We start from the raw sequence: 14,091 nt of genomic DNA, 5'->3' as shown, positions 1-14,091 counted from the left end.
GCTCAGGCCTTGGGGCATGTGGCTGCTGGTTTTGCTGCTGCAGTGCTAGGACTCTTTCCCAGCACCCTGGGGCCATCTCAAAGGGTGGCCAGACCCTGCAGCTGAAGAGCTTGTCAACTCTGGGATCAGATTGTGGATCTGTTCTGCAAAGCCCAGGTACCCATTTGCTTTTCAGCAGCACTAACAAAAAAAAAAGACCAAACAACCAAATCAAACAAAAAAATCTCAAACAGAAATGACTGAATTTTCTTCTTTTTTTTTTTTTTTTTTAAATAGAGATGTCACAAGAAGGAGGAATGGTCCATTTTGTTGTGACTGGTTAGATCGCAGGAGGAAGTGTGATGCACCCAAAATGGCCCTGCTACCAGCAATGACACAGCTGGAAGGAGGGATGAGCACAGGATCATAGAATCATAGAATATTTTGGGTTGGAAGGGACCTTTAAAGGTCAGCAGGGACATCTTCAGCATCTCTCCTCTCCCCATGCCCAACAGCTAAGACGTTCCTGAATTCAGATACACCATTTTCAGGCACATCTGGGAAAGCACTTTGGGTTTCAAGGGCCTGCATAAAGACATAGGCTGGATGTCCTGATGCTGCACCACCTCCATCTCTACTTACTGGTGAGCACAGTTGCCTCTGCTTGGACCCATCCCAGTGTGCCCACTGCTACTGTGACCTCAGCTCTGAAGTGAGCTCATGGGGCTAGAGATACTAAAGATGCAGCCCCTTTTACCCTTTTACCAGCAAGGGCTGGAAAAATAAACCTAATGCCTCATCAAGACAAGCAGGCGCTTCATTTACAAGTTGCCCAGGTAAGACTGGAACAGCAGTCACTAACTGAGGACAGGGAGCTCACCATGGGCTGGGGAAATATGCACCGGGGAGGTGAGGGGGGACTGACCTTGTGCAAACAGCGGCAGCTGATGGGTGTCCCCTGGAGCGCTTCAGGAGGCTGACGAAACCCCCCAAGTCGGGGAGGCGGTAGCTGCTTGCCCGATAAGAGAACAAACATTGCACACTCCGTAGCAGGCTCATGGTCTCTTTGAAGATGCTGCCCGGGTCAAGGGTAGCTGAGGTCTGGTGACCCTGGGGGCTTTTGGAGGCAGAGCAGGTTACCTGGGCTGCATAGAAGGGCAATTGAAGAAATAAAATTAATAAATAAAACCACGCAGAAGCATATGCAAAGAAAACAAAAAAAGCTCCCTCCCCATGCAGCTCAGCACCCATGACACATTTAGGGAACAGGGGCCTCAACCAGGAAAGCCTTGCCCAGCCTCCTCCTCTCCCATTGCTTGCACCTCCCTCTTGACCCCTTTCTCAGCCACCTTGGTGACGGTCACTGTGCTGGATGCCCACTTTGCTACCCCTCACAGGAAACCATGGCATTGCTTCATCCTGCAGCAGTCCCCCTCCCTTGCCTCCCCCAGGAGGGCTCTTTACAGGAGGGGCATTGCGGCTGCCAGCTTCAAGCTGTTTTGGCAGCAACTCTAGCAGGCAGCACTTACCTCTTGCTGGCTCTGCCCTGCACACGTGCAGACCTTGTACAGAGGCTGAGCGTCTTCGGTGAGCAGGGTCTGCCACCGGGAAGCACGTGCTTGCCTTCAAAAGCAACCGGGGAAGCTGGAAGATGAGAACGTCCGGGGCAGGCGGGATTTGAGACCTAGAAATTGCTTGGCTCAGTTTGCTCTGTACAAGGGTGGAGAATATCCCAGGGAGCACTCAGCACATGTCTTTCCCTGCAGTTGGAAGTCAGTCACAGTGTGCAGGGTTGTTTTTGTTGGGTTTTTCTGTCTGTTTTTATTAGTGCTGTTCACACTGCTAAATGCACTCCCAGCTAGGTCAGGGCCATGTTAGCTGGGGCTGGCAGATAATTTCAGCCCAGTATACTTCACAGCTCTGTAAGTGAGAGTGCAGAAATCCTCACATTGCTGCCCAAGTGGATTAAGTGGTAGGATCCAAGCCCAACATTGTAAATTATAAAACAGAACTGCAAAGTGCTGTTGTCCATATCCCTTCCTTATGACTGAACTAGGTCCCCATCCTGCCTCAACACATATTTAACCTGGACCTGTAAAGTCAACACACCCGGACACTGATGTAAGGTTACACAAGTGATTTTGCCTTGGCTGGAGAAGAGGGAGGCAAACACAGAGCATGCTGCAGGGGCTGTCAGGTGTAACAGGTCAGAGCCGAGCCTTCATGGTCTGCCCCAAGCAAGGAAACTACAGACAGATGGCAATAGGCTCAAAAATGCCTCTAATTAATATAAGGAAATACCAGAGATGTCCTTGCTAAGCAAACAAGTCTACACACCCAGGGGACTGAGCATGAAAATCATACATTAAAAATAATTCTAGTATGTTCAAGAAAGGAATTCATATTTAAAGTTGAACTGTGATACCTGAAACCTCAGACAATTCCTTAAAAACTTTAAATTTTAACGTGCTATGGGCCAAAAAGTAATACACCCATTGCTAACAGTCTTTGAGGTGTCCTGAACTGTTTATATGAGAACAGGCTGAGGCTGTATGGAGAGAAACAAAACAAAACAAACAATCTTTCCCCGAAAGATCACTTTGAGCATGTAATACCTATGCTAGACAGAGAGCGGGTTTGTGCAGCAAGGTGCTTGCACCACTCCCTTGTGCTGGGGCTTTTCAGCTTGCAAGGATTTTAGACCATCAGCTGAGACCAAAAGTAATGTCGAGGTATTCAGGGTTGCCATGGGTTGGTGGGTACCAACTGGAGCTGTGGGGGAAATAGCCCCACCATCCCTCCCGCCCCAAAAAGGACAGGTTGGCCTGCCTGGGGAGGCTGCAAGCAGCCAGTGACTGCAGGCAGTGAGGCTGACCCTGTGATCAGTCAGCCTTGGACTTTGCCATACTGGTTTATGTTAGGCAAGGATAAGAAACCCAGACCCATCCCCTCTGCCACCCCAGAAGTGTGATGCTCTGCCCTGGCAGAGGCAGCCTCAGGTCTGCGAAGGGTGGGCTGCTCCCCATGCTAGGGGATCATAGAATCATAGAATAGTTAGGGTTGGAAAGGACCTTAAGATCATCTAGTTCCAACCCCCCTGCCATGGGCAGGGACACCTCACACTAAACCATGTCACCCAAGGCTCTGTCCAACCTGGCCTTGGACACAGCCATGGATGGAGCATTCACAGCTTCCTTAGGCAACCCATTCCAGTGCCTCACCACCCCCACAGTAAATGCAGGACGCAGGTAATTTGGACTCAGACCGGGGGGAGTGAGGCCCTTCTGACGTGTCTGGTGTTGCAACCCTACCCTTATCTACGTATAAATAGGGTCCAGCCACTCTGCACTCTTCTCTGAGATCTCTTCACAGGGAGCAGCTCTCCTGGTCTGTACTCGTGTGTCCACCTATTTTTAAAGCCTCTTTTTTCTTTCCTGCAGGTTAGGCTGAGTGGAGCTCCATCCTGCCAGACCTCTTGGGGAGAGACTCCATGGAAATTGCTCTGTACACTCCCAGAGTAACCGTGTTGGCCTGTTTCTGCTCACAACCTTGGTCCTTTCCCAGCAGAAACCAGAACAGCCCCAGTGAGGTCAGTTCAGAGCTGAACAGGCATCAGCAGAGCTGCATCAGTCTCTGTGTATGGACATCTGTTCAATTTCCAACTGGAAAATGTACTTTTTTGACAGTTACAACCTTTTCATGAGGACTTTTGAGTCTTTCGTGTGTGTGACAGCCACACCAGCTCATCCCTAATGCTCTTTTCATCTCTCGGACTTAGCACCACAAATAGGTTTGAATTTGTGAACAGAGCAACACCTCCCCAGGGTCTCACAGAACTCCTTCTGCCTAGCACCACTAGGTCAAGCAGATGTTTTAAGGCTCATGGCTGCTCCTTCCCCATGTTAGTTTGGGGTATGGCATAGTGACCAGCTTATATCCCCAGGCTGTGATGGAAGGAAGGTGAGTGTGCATCCCCAAGGGACTGTGCTCAGCCCCATCCTAGAGCTGTCCCTGCTCAGCAGCTGATGCAGGGCAGGCGTTGCCAAGCTATCCTGCAGCAGTGCACAAGTCAGTCGTCACCCTCACCTCCCAAACCCAAAACATCACCAAAAGGAGAACATCCCTTCATTGTCACCACCAGAACATGCATCTCACATGAACCCTGAGGACATGCACACCACTTAACTGCTGCTAAACCCAACAGCTTTAACCACGTGAACTAATACAATATAGCCAGTGCCTTGCAGTGTGGCAGAACATGACCTCCCCAAGTCACACGTGTGCACAGGCGGTTCAGGCATGATCTCTAACATGCCTTCGCAAGTCTGTCATGTCCCTTCTGGCTTGGTATAGCACCAGTTATGCTCTTTGCACAGAACAGCGCAGTGATGCACAAAGGAATGAGCTGACTTACTCAGCGTTAGAGAGCAAGTCGGTGCCAGTAGGCCAAGACTGACACCCTGGGGTCCCAGCACCAGCCCCGCAATTAATTATTGGCCCTGTACTGATTGCGGCTGCGGAGTCCCAAGTCTGAATTGCAGAGCCGTGTTGCTGCCGAGGACAGCCTCACTCCTGATTTGACAGCGCCACCTGGTGACGTGTCCTCGCTTCAGGGGACGCTGCGGGTGCGCCAGGGAGGCTGCACACTGCTATGTGTGTTTTATGCCCGTGCTGGGGACAGTCATAGGGACTGCAGGCACGGCGACAGAAGGGGACATGACGCCCAACATAATGCAGCTGCGTTTTGTTAATGGCTAGAGCAAGGAAGCTCAGGGCTGAAAGGTTGGCAGAATATGTCCTGCAGCCAACCTCTTAGGCAAGTACCCAGAGATGTCCAGTATAGGAAAGGCCGCAAAACCTCTGCTCCACCCTCTCCACAGACCACAGACCCCTTCCCATTCCCACCAACAGCACAGAAGGACTCTCAGACAAGCACACCCACCTGTCTGCTGCAAGGCACATCAAAGACCCCAGGTACGATGGTGCCCAAAACCTGACACCACAGCATTACAAATACCCACCTGGGGAGCAGATTCCTCCTCAGGCCAGGGAAATAGGTCACTGCTGCTTCAAGAGAGACACAGTTTGTTCTTTCTTTCTCTTCTTCCCACTGGAAGGTCTTCAAGACTGGGGTCTCAGGCCCAGATCTGATAAAGCAGGATGACTAATAAGAAATCTCCAGTCGCTCTGTCTGGGGCAGACATGGGGGGGTCTCGTGAAATTTCCATCACTACCTGAGCAGATGCCCTGGTAGTAACCATATGCAGTTCTGAGGTACTACCCAGAACCTGGTTTGAAGTCAGGAAGTGGAGATAGGGGAAGGGTTTAATTCCAGGACTGTCTAAATGCATTGGCAGTGCTGGAGATTACAAAAGCAGTATTTCCCTGAAGGGCAACAAAGAGGGAGGTGCAGAGAGCTCTGTGGTCATCGAGAGTCCTCTGAGAGTCCTCAATAATCACACTGAGAACTCACTAGGTAAGCGTGGAATTCTAGAACGCATCCCTGGGACACGACATCATGATGGCCACTGGTGAGTTACCTTTGCTGAAGGCTTCAGCTTCTCTAAGCATGCCCCAAAGGGAACAGCAGGGAAAAAGCAGTGTTAGCCTTCCAAGTGTGTGTTCTCCCTGTGACACATCTGTGCCTTCACTTAAGTGGACATTTTCAAGGACACCCACCCATCAGTAGGCTGATTCCAGCCCACCCCTCCTTTGCACCTAGATCTTTCAGACATGAGTAAAACTTCACAGGATAGCAGGAGGTGTTGGGTGGTACTGACACACTGCCTTGATGTCCTGGGTGGAGGGGGTGGCTGTCTGCAGCGGTTGTCACTCTACCCAGAGGCACAACCTGCTCCCGGCCTGATGGTGCCTGCTAATTTGGGGTGATTTGCTACAAAAACCTGAACAGGAGGACTCGGGGCACCAAGGCAGTGGGGATGAAACAGCAGCACCAGAGCACAGTTTCTCTGCATGGTGGCAGTTATGCCTGGTGGCTGGGTAAAGTGGAGGAGTAGAGTTTGTCACCTCCCACCGCAGCAACCCCTTTCTCCTGTCCTACAGATGCTACTGCATTTGTCCCCATCCATGAATCATGAACCTTTGCTATTCAGGAAGCTGCTGTTTGAACTTTTCAGCTCCTGCATGCAGCTGAACCCAGTGTTTTCCAAAACCCTGTGTCCGTGTCCATCCCCCCGTTCCCCCCCCCCCCCCCGCCCCGAGCAGATGGATGCACTAAGAACCATTTTCAAGGACTGTCCCAGGTCCAAATTCTCCTCTGTGTGCACACGACAAACCCATACTGTACATTCCCTAGAGCTGTCCCTGTCAAAACTCATCCTTGGGTTCATATTTATATCACACTTGGCAATACAAAGCCCAGGTAACATTCTCTTCTCCCACTTGTAGCAACCATAGCCTCCATGGACATGAGGCTTCTGCTGAGAGATGATGTTTTTGTCGACTTTTTCAACACATTTCTGAATCTTCCTGTAAGTACACTCTGCACCATGAAGCCCTTTTGAGTTCTTCTCATGTGAACTTCCAGCTTCTGTTGTGGTAAAGGCCCCAGGAAAATTGTGAATACACTGCATTCAGGCTGGAAAATGAGGGAAACCTAAGCACCTCAGCTTGGAGATAGAGGTCTGAAAGGGAAGGTCATGCCCTTCCCTGTAGTAAGAACTAAATAGAACAGCTGGGCTATGGGCTCCCATGCCACCCTCCATCTCTTTCAGATCTCCTCTTTCCTTTCAATGCAGGTTTTTGGCCAGACACCCATTTACATCAGCAGTACAGGCCAGTGGAACCTCTGGCCAGAGCTGCCAAGCCATCTGGTGAGAAAATGCCTCTTTGTGAGGAGGGAAGAAGGAGGAAGGGCAGAGAGCACGGGAAGGAAAAAGCTGTCCTCTCATTACAAAGGCCACTCTCTGGCTCTCCTGTTCATGCAGTGGGGGATTATTTCAGACACAGGCATCAGTTTCCCTTTAAGCTTTGGGAGAAGCACAAGCCATTTAAAATCCTGGTGCAGCTTATGGGGTCTATAAAGCCCTCCATAAACACTGATAGCTGGAGTTGAGAGCATATGTGGTGGCAGAGAAGGACAACGCAAGCATCATCCCTTTGCACCCTATATCCCTCCTGAATTCATCAGGAGTGAAGTCCCGTTGATTCTCAGACTGGCTCAGCCCTCTCCATGGACGTCCCACTTCCCCACAGCCATAAGCATCATTTGCAGTGCTCAGATCCCGTAGCAAAAGGAACCTGCTCCTCTTGGTGCTGCTGGGAAGCTGCCGTGCCTTCTTGTCTGGGCTCTGGGAAGGTGGGCAGGCTGCACGCAGCCCCAAGTCTCCATGGTCTGCAGGCAGAGCTCATGGAGATGAGGGCAGGAACTATAGCTTGAGTATCCCCATTCTTTCTCAGCAGGGGGATGGCTTGCATCACTCAACATCTAACAACAGGGCACCTTCCCCTGCCTCCTTCTGCCATAGCAGCAGCCCTTTACTTACCGTAATCCCCAGGCAAGAGACGGCTCCTTGCTCACAGCCTAATCCTCTCCTTGGGTGTGGGGATTGCAATGCAGGATCCCAGCCCCCCGGATTTACTGGCTTGGCTGGAAAAGCACCGGCTGCCTCACTTCTGCAAATCCAGCCTTTGCCTCCACCTCGTCCTCTGCCAGAAGCTTCTGGATTTCATTCGGTCGGGGGAAGCAGGTGAGTCATCGCGGCAGAGGAAAATGGGATTGGCTTCACCACAGCTGGGCTTCCTCTCACTGGGGCTGTCACCACCTGGTGCCTGCCCAGCGGGTCCTGCCTCTGCTCTGGATTAAAAAGCCATTGCAGGGCCCAGGATTTCCACAAGATGAATGGGGCTTTACCCTGCGCCCTTCCTTTGTGAATTTGAGCCGAGATAACTGCTTAGCAGGGTTTACCGTGCTGTTCATGGGTGGAGGAGGGCTGGAGAGCATGGGCATGGGAAACTGAGGTGCTGACATTTCAGGTTTGCTGCTGTGGGGCTGCCCAGGGCTCTCACACTGTGTTACAATACGCTTCTTGTCTGATGCATGCTGCACTGCGAAAACAGGCCTATGCCATGGTTTGCCTTACCAGTAGCAAGTCGGATTGTGCTCGGTTTACCCCTAAAATGAGCCAACTACTTTGCCAGCTTACATGTCAACACAAGGGAAGGCCACTGGAAAGCAAGCTGTGGCAGCAGGTATGCAGATTTTCATTTGAAAAAAAAACAACAAGTAAGTCAATGAAGCTTGCTCCTGTGCTGTTTCTGAGTGCATTGCTGCTTCTCCTCCAGTTGGGTAGAACATCAAGCTGAAGAAAGTTGAGAGCAAGCCCCAAACTCAAGCAAAAAAGATGGATGTTTGCAAGGGGAAGAGGCATGATAGCTGGGCAGACTATCACCGACATAAGCAGGTTGCCCTTGCAAACATCACACATGTGCCCCACAACCTGTCTGAAACTCACATTTCAGTGCTATTTGCTGGTATCGTCCCTCACAGCACTGCTGCCCTACAGCAGCCTCTGTCAGGGAGGCCCTCTGGGGGGTGCTGATGAGACCTGGAGGGCTTTCTTGGACACTGCTGCTTTCTTCGCATGCAACCCCTGATGCTGTGCTCTGCACTGTCTCCGACAGCAAAACTGCTGAACTGGCAAAGCGCTGACTGGTGGCTACTGGAAAAGTGCATCAGTGGGAGCCAGGCCATGTGGCACTTTCGGGCCTTCATCCGAGGAATGGCAGGTGGGTACAGGATGCTCCACAGCCCCTTGTCACCCACCTGTTGGCAAGCTGCCCAGTGGGACACAGGCACAGAGCTGGGGGCAGTGGGTAAGGACCAGTGGGACAGGGAACACTGCAAACCCAAGTAAAGCTGTTGAAGATGTGCCAGCAACAGAGCTCCAGCATGGGCTGTGTATACTACGGAAATATAACCATGGTGCTTCTCTACACTGTTCCCTTGTGCCATCCAGGCAATCTTTCCTTCTTTCTTTTTTTAAAAGACACAAGCTGCTTCGCTCATCAGTGGAGCTTTCAGGGACTCCCTCCAAATCCTGTCCCTTATCTGATCCATAGGCGAAGAACTGACCAACTTCTGGCTCACCACTGAAAGGCTCCTGGGGATGGATGAGTCAGATGAAAGGCAGAGGGATCTCTATCTGTCCTTGCTCCACAGGCTGAAAGCCACTCACCTGCGTGAAGGCTCCAGTGTCATCACTCTCTGCAGGACCATCACTGGTATGAAGCATTGAAGCTAGGGATGAGCAGTGCCCTGCCAGAGGGGTGACCTTTCCTGGATGCTCCCATGGAGACGGGATACCATCACCAGTTTTCTTTGGCTGGAGAGCGGTCTGAATGGAGCCATCTCCCCATCATAATCACCTGTATCTATTTCAGGACCACTGCTGAAAGCCAGGCACATTCAGTCCATCAGCACCAGGAGAGAGATCCTAAGCAAGATGCAGGAACAGGCCCTTTTTACGATTCAGAGTTACTGGCTCCCTAAATTCTTCATCCACTGCAAGATGGGCATGAAGGAAGAGAAATTGTGCTGGCCTTTGCTGCAGGAATATCAGGAGCGTTTATTATGGGCCAAATCAGAGGAGCCCTCAGGCTTTTCAGAAAATCTCTTCACGATGCATATTAAAAGAAGGCAGGGTTTGTCAGGGCCCTACTGCAGCAAGAAGGCCAAAGTGGAGATCTGGGCTCTAGTCAGGGAAGTAAGAGACATCCAAGAAATGAAGATGCCCAGTTTTCAGGTGCAACCAGAAAGGCAACCAGGACCAGCTGGGAGCACAAAGGAATATACTCTGGATAAGAATGCTTTGGAATCAATTCCACAGCAGTCAGAGCATCCTGCAGACCCTGCCTTTGGAGGCAAAGGAGGAGCAACCTGTCACGAACTACCCAGGCCTAACGCAGAGCAGGTTCATCACCTGAAAGACCTCTCTAAAGAGAAAGTCCTCTCTAACCTGTGTTCCTCTGCACCCGTTGCCCAGCTGCCATCCCTGGAAAAGCCAGTCAAGACCTTGAGTCTTCTTCCTTGGGCCCTTAGCGCTGAGACCTGTGCAGGACGGCCCTTCAGGGATTTCTTGAAATGCCAGGACCGGCCCATGGAGACTCTTCTCCTGGACCTGTGGCATGACCTGGAGGAATTTCTGTCTGCGGTGCTGGACCCCAGCAGAGAAAATAGTTTCTTCCTGCGTCATTTGACTGGGGAGAAGATATGCAAGACCTACCTGGAGGAGGGAACCGTTCAGCAGCTTCCCTTGGAAACCAGGACCCTCAAGAAGTTGCGGAACCATCTGATGTCTGGAGAATTCTCCCCCTGGATATTCAGAGCCCAGGAGGAGATTTGCAAGGTACAGAGCAGTGCTGGCAGTGGTCAGGCTGGAAGGGAGAGCTGGCATTGGCACCCCTGGGCTGGTGTGAGGGCTCTGGGCATTCATAAGAATAGAAGTATTTGAGAAAAAAAAAATATTAGGAAAGGAAAAAACTTACAGACACAAGCCACCTTGCACTAGAACCAGTTAGCAGGATGCACGAGGTCAGTGGAAAGGAGCATCCTCACTGGCTTGCTGGGCAGTAGAGCAGAGATGAGCAAGTCATTTAGCAGATGGTGACCTTAGCTGTTAGATGCATACACTAAGGGCCAGGGGGATGGCAGGGCAGAGGCCGTACTTTCACATCTGAGTTAGTGGTTCCAGCACAACACAAGTAAAACACATTTAAAACCCAAGCCCTTCTGGGCAGCCTCTGAGCAGCCCAATGGACTCCTCTGGATGTACAGCTCCTGGCTGAGCTGTCCTGGGCACCTAAGTGAGGTGTAGCCTGCCCACAGCATCACCACTGCAACTCAGGGTACAGTAGGCAATTGCTGCTGCAGCACTGACTGAGGATAGCTCACCTTTGCTTCTCTGCAGGTGCTCTGCGGCTTCTACGAGGAATTTCTGGCTGATGATGACAGAACGTTCCTTCAGTTTATGGTAAAGGCGATGCAGAGGGGACATGGGCACCCTCACGGGGTGAGCAGGCACCAGTGGGGAGATGAAAAGTGGGAGAGAGAAGGAGGAGAAGCCAAGAATTACCTGAAGTGGTCTAGCACCCCCAGTGTCTCTAGCCAATGCTGTTGCAGGGTGATACAGCAAAACCTGCCTTGTGCAGGCTGCCTGGAGCAGTGATTCTTAGCTCTTCCACCACAGCATCCCGTAAGTCAACAACACTTCAGGCACACCCTGGAAGAGCTCCCCTGAGATGGACCATGACCTGGCCCAAATGCAGGGAGAAACTTAAATGCAGTCTTTCAGGATAGGCAGAGGTGAGACCAGCAGCAGGCAATGCACTCGGATCCTCACTTCTGGGAATTAACTCTTCCCTTTTTTCTTTGCCCGCAGCAAATACTACTATTAATGTGACTCATGCAAACACACATGTGTATGCCCCTGTCCACACACCAGCACCTGGCCAACAGGCTGGGGGAAGAGGTCATGCAGCCTGTTAGCCTATGATTCAACTACACTCAAGTTTTCCACGAATTTTTTTCCACTGTGTAAAGGGATGATTTAAGAAAGCAGTCACACAAGCACTCATCTTCGTGGACTGTTACCCCTCCTGGCAATGGAAATCCCACTAATACCTCATGTTTATTAACAGCCTAAATACCAGCCTTACACCCATAAGCCTCCTTGCAGACAGAAACCCCCAAGCATCCCACCTGTTTGGGTCCCCACATAACCCACACAGGCAATCTTGCTCACTGCAGACAGTGTTCTTCAAACTATTAGACCTTTCACCAAACTGCAACATAAAATCAGCAGATGATCCTGGAAATAGTAAGGAGAGGCTGTCAGGGCTAGTGCCCCCAAAGACCTGGCTCACAGCAATGCTAGTGTCCCAGTCAACGAAAGCTGAGCATTTTGGAAGTCAGCTGGCAGCTGCTGACCCTGATTCATTAAATGCTCTTGTTAAGTTAATCAGCTGTCCAGGTTTTTAAGCAGCTCTTGTCAAGGAAATCACTGCTCAGAGCACAGGGCTGGTCTGGGAGTGCAATTAGCACTTCAGCAGGTGTCAAGACCATGCTCTCTGCAGGCACTAAGCCATACTCCTCCTGGGTGTCACCACAGTGATGTCAGGGATACTGCTCAGGGGTTTAGCAAGGTTATTATTGGTGCTTGCTCTCAGCTGCATGTATCTTGGTCAAAAACCAGCCACTTTGACCTTGCTGCTTGGCGAGTCATGCAAACTCCTTACCAGTGGGGAGGGCCAAAACCTGCAGGAGGGTCTCAGTGGTGGGCAGTGGAGGCACTTGCATGGCACTGGCCAGAGCCAGACACAGCAGCCAAACAAAAAGGCAGATGAGGTTATGTCTGCCCAGGGTTGTTTTCAGCCCTCCTGGGTGGACACTGATCTCTTCAAGAAAGCTGCTGCCTTGACTGTCAAGCTGTTGTCTGGACTACCTGGAGGACCTACTGCATGTCCCCAGTATGACCCAGCTGCAGGCCAGCACAGATACGGTTAAGATCTGTGCTGAGCTTTAAACTCCTGAGAGTTTAAATTCCTGAGAGTTTAAAGCTAGAGCAGAGATCTAACTTGGGTAGCTTTGCACTCTAAAGCACAGTAAACCATGCAGCTAGCCCATGAGGCACAGTGCAGGAGCAGCTCCTCAGGTGGGGTATGTCTTCTGTGCAATCAGCCTCTTCTCTTCTCCCTGTAGTCTCTGCAGAGCAATGTCCCGATGCCTGAGATGCAAGACCATACTGTTGGGAAAGAAGAACGTTTCCTCCTGTCCCAGCGGATAAACCAGTCCTTGAAGCTGAGCCAGGCCTTGCATGGCACAAGGAATTTGGAAGGTCTCTCCTCCAAGCACTGGCAATTAATTGCCACTCGGGACCTCCAGAATGGGGGCTCCATCCAGGCAGAGGTGGAACCTCTCCTGTGCAATACCAGTAAGAGGGGGCTCTGAATTTCTGCTGTGGCTCATGTTGACTTGGACTGATAAAGCATACTTTGTGCACCCATGGTGACCAACGCCTGTAACACACAGATGCATTACTGTATTGCTGACTGGGCATGGACATCATGGAGCAGATTGGGAGAGTATATAGGAGCTGTCAGCTGTAATCCAAGCTTTGGCAGTGACCTATGGGCCAAATTCCCTCCTGCCAGTACCAGAGGTACCAAATACTACATCCCTGCTCTAGCCTGTGTCACCAGGTCAAATGAAATCTGCAGCAAAGCAACTGAAATCCAAAGCCACTGACAGCCATTGTCACACCCCATTTCCACATCTTTACACTCTCCTGTGGTCATGCTGGTGGGACACCTCAGATTTGTCTTCTCAAATTATCTTTTGAGAATGACATCAAGTTTCTAGGCACCTATCAGTGCACTGAGAGTGAAAGCAATCACCTGTAGCAACCCTCAGTTAGCTTGTGGGGCCTCAGTCATACCTGAGAAATGCAGTTTCACAGATAGATCATAGGAACAAGACACACAAGGGGAAAGAAAAGGTGAATAATGATCACAATACATAACTAAAAACAAGTTCTGAAGGGCTGTTAAAGCCAGAAGGAATGATTCCCCTTTCTCTATCTGATGCAGACTCCCAGAAGATGATGTCAAATGACCTGGCTGTTCAGAAACCTTCACTGACTTTGGATAGCCTAAGCAAGGAAAATGAGCTTTTAAGTCTCAAAAGCCCATCAGTTGTTCACTCCAGTCTTGAGCAGGCTGGTAGCAGGGTGGGCTCCAAGCATTATGCCCTTGCAGGTGCTCCAGCATACCCTTAGGGGACTGGACCAGCAGGGGTCTTCCTTGTTTGTATCCCATCATCTAGTAGAACACCTCCAGAAGGAGAGGCCTAGCCACCCTTGAAAGGGATGTGTTTTGGGGTGTTAATCCAGCCAGGGAAAGTGTGAGGGCTTCTCTGAAGCAGATGCTGAGGAGGTCAAAACATGCGAGGTGAAGAGTTCCCACAACACCCAGTGTCTCCTGCACTGGGTTCACCATGCAGACAACAGCATGGTGGCTCTGGGGTCCTTTGCCCTGTGGCCAGTTGTGAGCAGGCTCTGGCTGTGATTTGAGGAAGCAGCCAACCCTGTTCTGTCC

General features: G+C 50.9%; 2 protein-coding genes across 2 annotated transcripts in view; one reads left to right on the top strand and one right to left on the bottom strand.

Moving 5' to 3' along the window:
* The window catches only part of LOC133268612 (regulator of G-protein signaling 16-like), a 427,729-nt gene that overhangs the window by 378,675 nt on the left and 34,963 nt on the right, over positions 1-14,091 (bottom strand). The gene's annotated exons all lie outside the window — the stretch shown is intronic.
* RGSL1 (regulator of G protein signaling like 1) lies at positions 4,697-13,001 on the top strand. The gene is made up of 10 exons (XM_061451958.1): positions 4,697-4,761; positions 5,371-5,510; positions 6,388-6,470; positions 6,738-6,812; positions 7,559-7,688; positions 8,623-8,727; positions 9,061-9,222; positions 9,382-10,346; positions 10,908-10,970; positions 12,698-13,001. The coding sequence occupies exons 2-10, from the start codon at positions 5,498-5,500 to the stop codon at positions 12,944-12,946; spliced, it is 1,845 nt and encodes a 614-aa protein (XP_061307942.1). The 5' UTR covers positions 4,697-4,761; positions 5,371-5,497; the 3' UTR covers positions 12,947-13,001.

The sequence above is a fragment of the Pezoporus flaviventris genome, unplaced genomic scaffold, assembly GCF_033815535.1.
Source record: "Pezoporus flaviventris isolate CSIRO_AGI_PZ_B2104156 unplaced genomic scaffold, CSIRO_AGI_Pfla_v1 ptg000013l, whole genome shotgun sequence".
NCBI classification, from domain to species: domain Eukaryota; kingdom Metazoa; phylum Chordata; class Aves; order Psittaciformes; family Psittacidae; genus Pezoporus; species Pezoporus flaviventris.
The sequence above is the reverse complement of the archived record's forward strand: the minus strand, read 5'-3'. Positions and strand labels throughout refer to the sequence as shown.